Here is an 11976-nt window from a genome sequence, read left to right as displayed (position 1 = left end):
ACACTATGGTATCTGCTTCATTTTGGCATCGAACAAATGTGATTGATATATGATTACACAGATAAATAGGATAAATAGGATAAACTTTGGACCTTTCACCCAACAACTAACCTTCTCCAGAAGTGATGTCATCTTGGCAGCAAGTACAGACCAGAACACCTTGTCACTGAAAGCCTCTTTGTATGACTGCAGGTACTGGATCACCTCCAGGTAGAAGCGACGGGAGACCCTCTCTCCAGGGAGCTCCTCTTCATAGAGAATCAGTGCTGGAGTGGTCAAATTTACCAGGAGTCTGTAAGAGAGCATTGATGCATGATCATCACTTCTAACACTGAGGAGATATCAACACAAGAGGCATGGAGTAAACAGGGTTTTTCAAATGTGTGCAAGGCACAGGTTACATGCATGAAACTGCTACACTGCTTGATCACCTCCAATAATAGAAATGATTCTTACCTCTGAAGAGGCTCCGAGCAGGATGATAGTATGGGACGAAATATTGTGGTATGTTAAACACATGTGATGCATGGTAAAATAACATGTAGGTGTACCAAATGAACTATGCAATGAATTTTTCAGGAATCTCAGAATATAGGCACATCAAGTGTGAGTTAAAATAGCTTACCTCAGGGTGACATCCAACAATTCAGTATCATTGGAATGGTGTTTGATAATGGGGATCAAATCTTTCACAACCACCTTAGTTTCACCAAGGGCTCTTCGGATTTCATGGTTTTCATCATCTCTTCTCAAGAATCTCACCAGATCCTTCACACATTCTGAAAACATGTTTCAGTTTCTGAAAATGGGGCCTTCCACAAATAATGGATGCTGGTGTACATGATAATATACCAGGAAGGAAAATAGAAATCATCTATAATCATCAGCGTAAATCACCATCATCATCTAGAAATCATCTATAGAAAGGCTTTGACAAGTTAGGGTATCACTGCAAGCTGAAAGTCAATTGGGCCTTAAATGTATCAATATTACAACCATAGGCAGTCATGCTGAAGTCTGAAAATTCCAATAGATAATGGAACTGGTCTATCTTTAATTCTCATTGATACAGCAAGACAGTGGTCCAGATCATGAGGGCAAGCCATTCAATACAAATCAGACAACATGCATACACAATTCATACCAATGCACTCTGGCTCCTTCTGATATTTTCCAGTTGCATCATCCAGGTACCCAAGGCTGTTGCAGGTTGCTGACAGGTCAGCCATCAGCAGTGGATCAATAGTAAATGCAGCCATGGTAGGAAATTTTCTGAAAAAAGAATGAAGAGCATGTCTTGAACACATGCATAAACAGATATTCAATCATCTGTCTTGCCAAAGATATGCAACATCAGCATGACTGTCACTGATATGCTCTGGTAGGCATATGCCAAGCTGGGAAGATAATAGTCCAGATGTTACATGTTTCAAAAGATAAAGCATGCTATACCAATACAAAAAACAAAAAATGTTCTGAGTGTCAAGAAACCTGCTAACCATATAGCAAATATGCCAGTTCATTTCAGGCTTAAAGGTGATCAATACCTTCTTAAATTTGTTAATTGTGGAAATACAGAAGGAAAAAATATCCAACCATTGTGAAAACCTCCAAATACAAAAGGTGAATGACTTTGGGCGCACACATCTAACAGAACACTATTATGACTGTAATGTGAGATCTTTGAGCTCACTCAAAACAATTTTAACATTATTGGGTTCCCTACTTAATAACTTACATTATACGGGTTTACAGGCATTTTGCATTTGCAGATTCCCATTCACAGTAGATGCACCACAATGAATGGGCTAATTTCATACATCAGGAATAATGCAATGTATAAGAACCATGTACTGCCTCTGGAACAATAAATTGTACCTGGAACAATAACCTGTATCTGGAGCAATACACTATCTGGTACAAGCCACTATAGATGGAACAATACGCTGCGTCAACAGCGATACACAATATCACGAACAACGTGCTGTCAGGAACGATACAGGGTACTGGGAGCAACACACTAAATCAGGAACAATGTACTGGATCGGAAACAATATACTGCATCCCACACAGCAAACTGCATGGTGAACCTGACACTTGGTGACATATATCTGCTCAATAGTTTCCACATACCCAACCCGCAAGCCGCCTATATCCACCCACCCCAGCTCGCAGCGCACACGGAATCTACGCCACCTCAGCGAGCGGCCCAACAATTCCAATGTGACGCACCCAACAAGTGTTTTGTCTTTCCCGCCGTAATTCCGCGCGAAAACAATACAGGGCTGACCACTTATAGTTTACATTCCCGCTAGTGACAGCCTTAGGCCAATGAGAATACAGAACAAGGCGAGAAGAAATGCTAATTGCACCTAAGTTGACAGTGGAAGCCGAAATCGAAAACAGTGCGAAGTGAGCTGCCCGTAACCCGTGAAGTATCCCTTCACTAAATAGATAAAAGTATTGTAAAAGTCTTGACAGTGTCGCGGCGTCAGAAGCTGGGCAAACATGCCCTCGTTTCTTGGCTGTAATAGGCTCCCGAGACCCTGCAACATATTTGCAGTATTCCATGCGCGTAATTCTTGCGCTCAGGTGTGGGATGAGTGAACGTCTTCAGAGGCGGATCCAGGGGGGGGGGGGGGGGGGCAGGCCATATGCCCCCTTGGCTCTTGGGCCCCGACGGAGCCCATAGGCTCAGGCATAGGCATAAACATAGGCTCATAGCCGGCCGAACAGACGCAGTTTTTTAACACGAAACTCAACCAAATTTGACGTCTTTGGGCTTCCAGGCGACCAAGAGCAATCGTAAGCAAAGGTGAAAGGCCGACGAACAAACAACAGTAATTATTTGCCGACTGAGAGCGAGGCGATTTAAATTGCTTAAGGTCGTTACGTTGTCCAGATACGCTACGCTGTTTCTGGGGTCCTGCATATCTATTGCAGAGTAAACCAGATCGTGGAAAGGGCCTTACACGTCTGAATAGCTCTATATGCTATAGTCGGAACCCATATGTCAAACTGCCGGGGTATGCTAGGCTGCTCAGGGGCCCTCCCGTTAACCTACCGACACACTCGCGATATGCTTTTGGACCCTCTACATTGGTCTATGGCCCTTCCAATTCCCTATCACTCGCGAAGGACTACGCTCTTGTTGGGGACCGTCTGTTAACTAGCTCGGGCACACCCGATCGTTCGGAGCCCTCCACATTGGGTCTTGGGCACATTATTTTGATGGAGGGCCCTGCTCGTGTCAGGGGCTCCCATCTGTTAACCTCGCCTCGGGCACACTCGATTGTTCAGGGTCCCTGCACATTGGGTCTTGGGTACTTCCTACTTGAACGTAATGTCCTACCATAGTAGTGGGCGCTCTTAAGTGGGCGCTCTTAAGCGATCAAAGCCCTTCTACGGATTCTTCACATTCGTCCGAAAGGCTCCATGTGCTTTTTCCGGGGCCTCACGTGCCGGGGTGCATTCGGTTGGGCCCTTAAGAGCGCTTAATTAATATCGGGTTCTTTCCACCTGCCTGGAGGATCCTGTGTTTTTGCTAGGGCCATATAAGGTAACGCACCGAGACACTCGATGCTTAGGGGTTCTCCGCCTTGATCTAGGGCTATTTCCCATTGAGCTTACTTGCGGAGGACCCTTTACTCTTCTCAGGGCCCTTTGTTAACCCGCTCGGGCACTTTGGGTCGCAAGGGGGCATTAATTCGTGTACACGGGTCCTGGGTTATCCAGAGGGTCCTGCACTCTGGTCGGGCGCTTGAAGTTAGCCTGCCGGGGTACTCTCGATTGCTGAGGGGCCCCATCGTATTGGTCTTAGGCAAATCTCGCTTGCTCTGATAGCCCTATATTGTTGACGGAAGCCTTTTGGTTGGTCTGTCACAACACCCTCAATCACTCAGGTGCCGTCCCTATTCGTCTTGGGTTTTCCCGTATTATAGGAGAGCCTACGCCGTTGACGGGGATCTGAATATTGATCATAATGATTGGAGCTTTACGTCTCACCGAATTACAGGGACATTTCGAGAGGTACCATGCGGGAGGCGGTGTTGGCGTGGCCGGGGCCCGAGTCCCAGCCCAACATGCGGTGGTGGTGTGGCCGGGGCCGAGTCCCAGGCCGACAGGTCCACAGTCGAGCGCCTTAACCATTGTACCACCATCACTCCGGACCTGAATCTCAATCGGCCGGGGCACTCTTGATCGTTCTTGGGCCCTCCACATTGGTCGTGGGCTCTTCCGATGAAGTCAGAATGATCTTTTATTTTGGCGAAAGCTCCACGTATGCTCGCGTACGCCAGGGTGTTTCACCGGGCGTTTCACCGGTGTGTACGGGCCTGACAGGATTTTATTACTTCGCGTGCACAAGTCCAAAACCACAGGATGGCGATTTCCCTCGGTGTTTTCCCTCTGAGCCTTTGAGCAGCAGTCGGATATGCGCGCCGTCAAGTTTTGCGTGTAATTGTCCAACATTATTTTACGCGCCACTGACGTTGTGCATGTCATTTCCGTTAGTTATTGAATTTTCAACACTTGATATGCTGTTGCTCCACGTTTCTAATGCATTTTGAATGCTAGGATATTTTACACTCGTTCATAGCAGTAAAAAAGAACGCTACTCTGGACATCAGCCATCAGCTGATCACATCGACTGGTCGGCTAGTCGAACATAAGCTAGGAATCAAGTTCGTGCTTGATTTTGATGGTATTTAGTAGCCATCTTAATAGCATTTGCCTTGTTTTCTCCGAGACACTTAGTCTCAAAATAACAGGGTCCACCACGATCTGGAGAGAATGAACAAATTCCATGCATTTACATTCCTAGCACGCCTAGTTTTCAAGGGCCGTGCACAAAAAGATGGGTTCCTGTATAAAATAGGATACATTATAATGTTATAATTAAACGGCTGGAGTACGAATTTTTTTGGGAGGGAACCTAAATTCCAGTAAAGCTCTACGGTGTTGCGTGCCCCCTTCCACCACCTCCACCCTTGTCAATGTCAGTGTGACGATCGAACTGGCTGACGCACTCGCTCGTCGCTCGCTCGTGGTGAAAAAGACCGTGCGTAATGCATCGTCTTGCGACCATGGTATCAGTATGTATGTTCTGTCAGAGGTGTCGTTTCCTTTTCAGTTGAAGGGATCCAGCCCACCGCCCAACTCCCGACTTTGAGGAGAAAGCAGGTCCATGCCTTGGAGAAGCGCGACTATGTTGGTCTATTTCCGGGGTAAGCTTAGCCTTCTTTCATACTCAGATCCCAACCCATCCTGCGGCCTTTCACCTGTTTACACTTCGACGGTGCCCATGGATCCTGATGGTTGCAGCGCGACAGTGCGTAAAATACAGCTGGCATGGCATACATACAGCCGGGAGCCTGGGCCGGTGGGTCAGCGCATTAAACGATGCCGACTCACTTTAAACCACCATTCTGAGAAGTGGCCGAATGGTTTTCAGCCAGCTCTTTTGGGTTTCCCATAAACAATGCTGAGTTTAGTCACCCGATGTATTCCGCTCAGATGCCAGATGACTTTCATTGTTCGACGATGGCTCATCTATCGTAACTCTTGGTAAAGGCCGCAAGGGCACTTACGCACCATCTCCGCTCCGACATATCCCCACGGATCTCAGGCGCACCGTTTCGGCATTCTTCTGAGAAGCCGACTCGCATGCTTTCGCCCACGCATCCCGGCTGCCTCAGCGGCGAAGCGGGAAACAGGAAACACCGCTCGGCGCACGGGAAGCCCCACGCTGCACCTGCCCTCGGGCCACCGATGACCTTGGCGCCGGGCCGAGATGACCGCTGATCGGGCCTTTTTATCTCGGCGGGCCTCGACCTTGACGGATGACGCCGCGCGTAAGCTTCGGAGGAGCGGCGGCGGATGCCGAGCCACAACCGGGGAGTGGGTGACGCCGGCTGGTCGGGGCTGCGCTCTCCTGGCGACCTGTTCTCCAGAATGGGGCGCCTGCCGACGCTGCCGACGCTGCTGCTCCTGCTGCTGCTGCTGACATATTCCGGACATGGACAGAATCCGTTCAAAGGTGGGTTCCGTGGAATGTGCCGGGTTGCTTGGAACAGCCGGAGTTGCCGGGGTGCGCACGGCAGCCAGCTCACGGGCCTGATTAAGGTTCCGTTTGATATAAGATGCGGGCTCGTGGTTCGTATCTGATGTTGCTGTAGGTACCACCACTTCCCCCCCCCCCCCGGTCCCCCTCCGCGCAGCGTCGCTTAACTATTTCCCATCGTCTATGCTGTGATGTACTGTACGACACGTATCGAAATCATGAGGGCAGTTCGGTGTCGTAGCGACACAAAACCATTGCCGTTTGACGGAGGAGAGAACCTGAAATCGTCGTGGCAAGAATTGGACGCTGTATGCGCAACCGGACAATTGTCCACGAGGATAAACCATGTATTCGTCCGCGTTCGAAAGATTTTGAGCATCACTGTCAAATTTCGGCAACTGATGCGGATACCTACACGCACGCTGTTGCGAGCAATGCGCAGGTATAAACGTACGTGGACGCTGCACGCTGTTGAAGGCATCATGTACGGATCATAACATGCCTATATTGGCCGTATATATATATATATATATATATATATATATATATATATATGCGAGCGATGTACGGTCAGAGACGAACACGAAGACATAGCTGGCGCCAATAGGCCATTGCGCGAATGCGGAGTGCGCCCCGCGTGTTCAAGTCTCCGGTTCATCCGCTTCAGATGCACGGCTGCGGAGGAACGGGTGAACAGGCACTGCGCTCACTGACACCGACTCACTGACAGCAAATATGTCCACGATACGACATACTGCCGAAGGATGTACATAGTCGGTTCTCCATCTCTTTTTAAAAAAAAATACGCGCTGCTGGCTTCGTTTTCCACAATTCGTTTCCCCCGAAGATCGTTTGAAAACATTTGCTCCTAATGTTCTTATCGTGACTCGTGAGCCTGATTGTTCTAGTTCATGTTCGAATTGTGGACATGGTGCATGAGTGCTGGTTAGTATTTCAAACAGTTAATAGAAATTAGACGCATATTTGTTGCCAGGAAAAGTAGTTGAAACACCAACACAACAACAGCAGCCAGCATTGCGCTCATACACCAGGATCGGTCACATCCGGCTGGCTAAGTGCATCGAGTTCACTGGGAGCTGGCACCTCGAGACACCAGGACACATCCGACCTAATCGATGCACGCACGCACCACACGTGCGCTGGTACTCTAGCCGTAGGTTTTGACAGTCGCGAACTTACACTCGTCTACCACGCAGGCCTGTTCGGAGGACGGCAGGGCGGCGGGGGCGGCTTCAACCTGGGAGGCTTTCTGAAGTTCGCCGCCGACGAGACGGTGAAGGCAGTCACCAACCAGGGGCAGCAGTCTCAGGACGGCCAGCTGAGGCTCGTCAACCCTGTGAACGCCTTCAACGCCGCGCTGGGCCAGAACTCGAACCAGCGGTACAGCATCGGCACGCCGTTCGGCGAGTTCAAGATCGGCGGAGGCCAGCGGCAGACGACCTCTTCGCCGGCTCCTACGGCAGCTACAGCGGCGACGCGACCTACGTCAGCACCAACCGCAGGTCAGCTGACACATGTAAGGGGGGGGAGAGATCTGCATGCTGTTAGTAACCACCTGGCAGTCGAAGTATGGGGTACGCACATGCTCGGCTGGCTTCCAAGGACAGTGGTGCATAACTGATGAATCACAGGAATTTTGCAAGTTTTAAGTACCACGGACGGTGTCTTGATCCGATTAGCACAATGTAATTAATGCGGCACTTATGAATGACCGATTCAGTTTTCACGCACGACACTTCGTTGTTTGTTGGTTGTTTTGATTAGAACCCTTTCGGCCAGCCGTGACTATTTCATGGCTATAGGACGAAGGAGAGTGGGTAGCGATGAGGTAGAACTACATGCATCTGAGGTGTATCTACCGAGGCTAAGCTAACACAGGGACTCCTCTTCGGGGTTTGCGCTCGGTGCTCGGACACGACCCCAACCAGGGGGCACTTGGGCCCACTGATGGCTGGTGCCTGCAACCTGCCTCGGACGAACGAGGTGTCGCAAGGATGCAGTATGAAGCAAGAATGCGAAGAGCAGGGTGGGTGGACCCAAGTGGTGATGGGACTTGCCATCATTATAGCGTTTATGATAACTAGCCGCCTGCTAACGTGCCAGCACTAGCAGAACTCTACTCAATCGATCTGACACCATCAGTGGAATAGGGCGCACCGACTGTCGCGCTGGGGTGGATGTACGTGGCCTCTCTTACTGACCGACCAAGCGTCGCCGGCGCTGGCGTCGATCCAACAGTCGGTGACGTCACGTCGACATGTCCCCAGCCCCGGCCACCAGCCCGTGCAGAGGTCGCCGCTGTCGCCCCCAGCCTTCAGGCGGCACTTCTCCCGTTCAGCTGTTCCAAGGTCAGCGCTTGCCACGCGCATCGAGCGGCGCATCAGTGTCCCGCTATGTTCGCAAAACCCAGCCTGTGTTATAAAAGGCTGGACAACGCGTCAGTGTCCTGCTGTGTCCGCGGAACCCAGTCTGTGATATGAAAGGTTGGAACTCTGACAGGTCACCTGGGGCTGTTTGAGAGCATGCTCCTGGAAGAGCCCACTGGCCTCACGATAGCCCGTCGTTGCCGTTGGAGCTTTACGACGCACTCCGCTGCTGATGCTAAATGACGTCACCTGCCGCCTACCCTGGCAGGCAGGGCGGTTACAATAGCCTGTGGTCAGATCAGGTCAGGTCATGTCAGGTCAGATCTCGTATCAGTGTAGGCGAAACACATTCACCGAGAGGACGACAGCTGCCATGTCACAAACGGCTTCCTGTCTGTCCAGGCTGCGGCATCAACCGCCGTAACCTGGCCACTCGGATCGTGGGAGGACAAGCGGCCGACCCGCGGGCCTGGCCCTGGATGGTGGCCCTGCTGCGCGGCACGCCCGGCTTCTTCTGCGGCGGAGTGCTCATCTCCCAGTGGCACGTTCTCACCGCGGCACACTGCGTGCAGAGGTGAGTGGCAGTGTGCTGATAATCTCCGCTCAGCACGTTCTCACCGCGGCACACTGTGTGCAGAGGCGAGTGGGAGTGTGCTGATAATATCCGCTCAGCATGTGCTAACCGCGGCACACTGCGTGCAGAGGCGAGTGGGAGTGTGCTGACAATCTCCGCTCACCACGTGTTGGCCGCGGCACACTGCGTGCAGAGGTGAGTAGCAGTGTGCTGGTAATCTCCGCTCAGCACGTTCTCACAGCGGCACACTGCGTGCAGAGGTGAGTGGGAGTGTGCTGATAATTTCCGCTCAGCACGTGCTAGCCGCGGCGGACTGCGTGCAGAGGCATGTGGGCGCATGCTTGTACCGCCGATTGTTTCCCCTGGGCACTTGCTGCCCGCGGTACGCTGGAAGTTTTTGAACACGCGAATATCAGCTGAAACCTCGTCGGCACGCGGGCTTTTGTGCTACTGTGCATAACTGTGCACGTTGTGCACAGACTGCCAGCTCTCTCAACCATTGCGCCATGAGGACAGCCCCACCATGGGCTGCAGTTTGCCCCCCCCCCCCCCTCATGGTCTGCTGTTTGCCCCCTTCCCTCTAGCCTGAGCGTTTCGTCTTCCGCCGCCCTCTGGTTCCGTGCCGTTCCCGCCGTCTCCCCGATCACCAAACATCGCTCGTCCCCGGAGCCGGCCGTGACGCCCCCCCCCCCCCCTCCGCCCGCAGGTTCCGTCTGCGGGAGGTGCGGGTCCGCCTCGGGGTGTACGACTTCAGCAACGACACGGAGGTGGCGGGTGAGCCGCTGGGCCGAATGGTCGTGCACCCGCGGTACGACCCAGTCCGCTACCGCAACGACGTGGCTGTGCTCACGCTGGCGCGGCCAGCGCAGCTGAGCGACGACGTGTGGCCCATCTGTCTACCCGAGCCGGGCCTGGACTTCCAGAACGTCAGGGCGACGGTGATAGGTGAGAGGGCCACGACCACGAGCGTGTCAGGAACGGCGGCAGCAGGCGGAGGCCAGTCCGTCATCGGTCTGCCTGGTGTTTAAGAATTTGGACCCACCCAAACCAACCAATGAGGACAGCCTCTTGGAGCAAGCGTGACTAACAAGCAGACAACCTGCTAGTCATGCCCCGCGAAGCATCCCCCGAACACGTGCCCGCGCGCAGCAGCTGAGCGCACCGGCCCGCTTTTCAGGGTGGGGTACCATCTACCCGGGCGGGCCGACCAGCAGCGTGCTGCGCCAGCTGACCATCCCCGTCTGGAGCCAGCAGGAGTGCGACACCGCCTACCCGCAGCTCATCGACGACGTGTTCCTGTGCGCCGGCGGCCGGCAGGGCGGCCGCGACGCCTGTCAGGTAACCGCCGCCCGCCAGAGCGCGCCGCGGCCAGGCGGCTGCGGCTGCTGCAGTGCTACGGTCAGGGGCAGGTGGCGAAATGACATTCCTCGTCTCAAAATAAGTGCTTGCACGAAAAGCTTTGGCCTCTGAGAGCATACCAAATGGTGTTTTTTTACGCTGTACGCAGCAGCCAAGTACGCAGCTCGCAGCACGCTGTACGCAGAAGCCAAGGGCCGAGCTTCAGTTGAACTCTTCCATGCGTGCTTGATAAGCCGATCACTGATCTGGCGAGTGTTGATCGGGGCCGCTCGAATGTGCTGCCACCTTGCGGCTAGACGCCCTTTGGAGCGGCTCGTCTGCCGTCTGTATACGGCAGACAGGCTCCTGGGGAGGTACGCGCGGGCGCCACTGCCGTCATTTCGTAGTGCGCCGACTCGCTGTTCCACGTGGTACGTGGGAACGAGTATGACATGGTCCTGATAAGAAAAACGTAGGGCGCTGTTTCGCTGCGTGACAACTCGGCGGCCCGTGAGCGCTTGTGACGGTCCTGCCGTTGGAGAATAACACTGCCCCCCACTTTCCCTGGCCAGGGCGACTCGGGCGGCCCGCTGCAGCACATGCGGTCAGACGGCTCGTGGAGCGTCATCGGCCTCGTCTCCTGGGGCAAGAGGTGCGCCGAGGTCGGCTTCCCGGGCGTCTACACGCGCGTCACGCGCATGCTCCGCTGGATCCTCCGCAACACGGCCTGAGGCGCTCCCGCTGAGATCGCCCAGGCGGACGCGCGGACTCTGCCGGGACAGGCCGCGTCACGCACCAGTCTCGCTGCACGCTGCTCCACGGCCAGATGACCAGACCAGACACCGTTGTGCTGGCGTCGGTGACGCTGCAGCTGATACAGAGTGCCCTGGGAACTGTTTGTGTTCGGGTCGGAAGCCTGCAAGTTACGTCCCGCCGGGAAGTTCGCATGTGACAGCCCTGCCCTCGCCACTAGCACGGTCTGGCTCAGCTTCGGGTCGGCACATTTCTGTCAAACGGGTGACATCTTGAAGTTGCATGCCTCGCCGGCTGGGCTGTCTGGTTGTTTAAAGCATTTCGGGCGTGCTGACTTGTTATTTGTTTAGCTGTTTTCGCGTAGATGCCAGAGAATCTCTAACCGAGGTGAAAGCGGAATGCTGGCTGCTAGTTTGGTATGGTCATGACTACATATTAGAAATACACCACGCAATCGGCCAATTGCACGTGTCTGACCGAGGATTCTACCTTTACCACTAACCCGCCTCTCATCACGGAAAATACCGTATTTTGGCGTGTCATCATTGCAATCAACGGAACCCCCGACGAGAAGACCCTCTGTGATTGAGACTCGAGCCATACGCGCTGATTGATTGGCAGTCAACAATTGTTTGTTTTATTAAACCACTTAAGATTTGTTTCAGCCACTTGCTTAAGCCGTTCTGGGGTTTGCTGACGCTCGCACGGCCTCCGCCTGAAGTCGGGGCATCGTTTGCTCCTTAGAACCAAGACAGTTTTTCATCGCTTTGCGCCTTAAGATAATTTCAACGTGTTCATGCGTTGTAACGAGCCGGGCGGGCATCTAGAGTAGACAGTTGCTCCCCACCTCCAACCACCGACAG

The 11976-nt window shown here is 53.1% G+C and overlaps 2 protein-coding genes across 2 annotated transcripts in view; one reads left to right on the top strand and one right to left on the bottom strand.

Moving 5' to 3' along the window:
• LOC119111131 (protein timeless homolog) overlaps positions 1 to 2280 on the bottom strand; it is a 28104-nt gene extending 25824 nt beyond the window's left edge. The window contains exons 1-4 of the mRNA XM_037234961.1: positions 2233 to 2280; positions 1145 to 1272; positions 626 to 779; positions 112 to 292 (exon numbers count right to left, since the gene is read on the bottom strand). Of these exons, the coding sequence (XP_037090856.1) occupies positions 112 to 292; positions 626 to 779; positions 1145 to 1259 (450 nt within the window). The 5' untranslated portion in view covers positions 1260 to 1272; positions 2233 to 2280. The remainder of the gene's footprint in view (positions 1 to 111; positions 293 to 625; positions 780 to 1144; positions 1273 to 2232) is intronic.
• A 3618-nt stretch (positions 2281 to 5898) lies between these two features.
• LOC119112293 (trypsin-1) lies at positions 5899 to 11600 on the top strand. Its single transcript, XM_037236405.1, has 7 exons — positions 5899 to 6037; positions 7279 to 7584; positions 8350 to 8430; positions 8851 to 9022; positions 9729 to 9967; positions 10200 to 10360; positions 10933 to 11600. The coding sequence occupies exons 1-7, from the start codon at positions 5953 to 5955 to the stop codon at positions 11089 to 11091; spliced, it is 1203 nt and encodes a 400-aa protein (XP_037092300.1). The 5' UTR covers positions 5899 to 5952; the 3' UTR covers positions 11092 to 11600.
• Positions 11601 to 11976: the final 376 nt, after the last annotated feature.

This window comes from Pollicipes pollicipes, unplaced genomic scaffold, assembly GCF_011947565.3.
Source record: "Pollicipes pollicipes isolate AB1234 unplaced genomic scaffold, Ppol_2.1 Scaffold_7261;HRSCAF=8764_pilon_pilon_pilon, whole genome shotgun sequence".
Classification (NCBI taxonomy): Eukaryota; Metazoa; Arthropoda; class Thecostraca; order Pollicipedomorpha; family Pollicipedidae; genus Pollicipes; species Pollicipes pollicipes.
The sequence above is the reverse complement of the archived record's forward strand: the minus strand, read 5'-3'. Positions and strand labels throughout refer to the sequence as shown.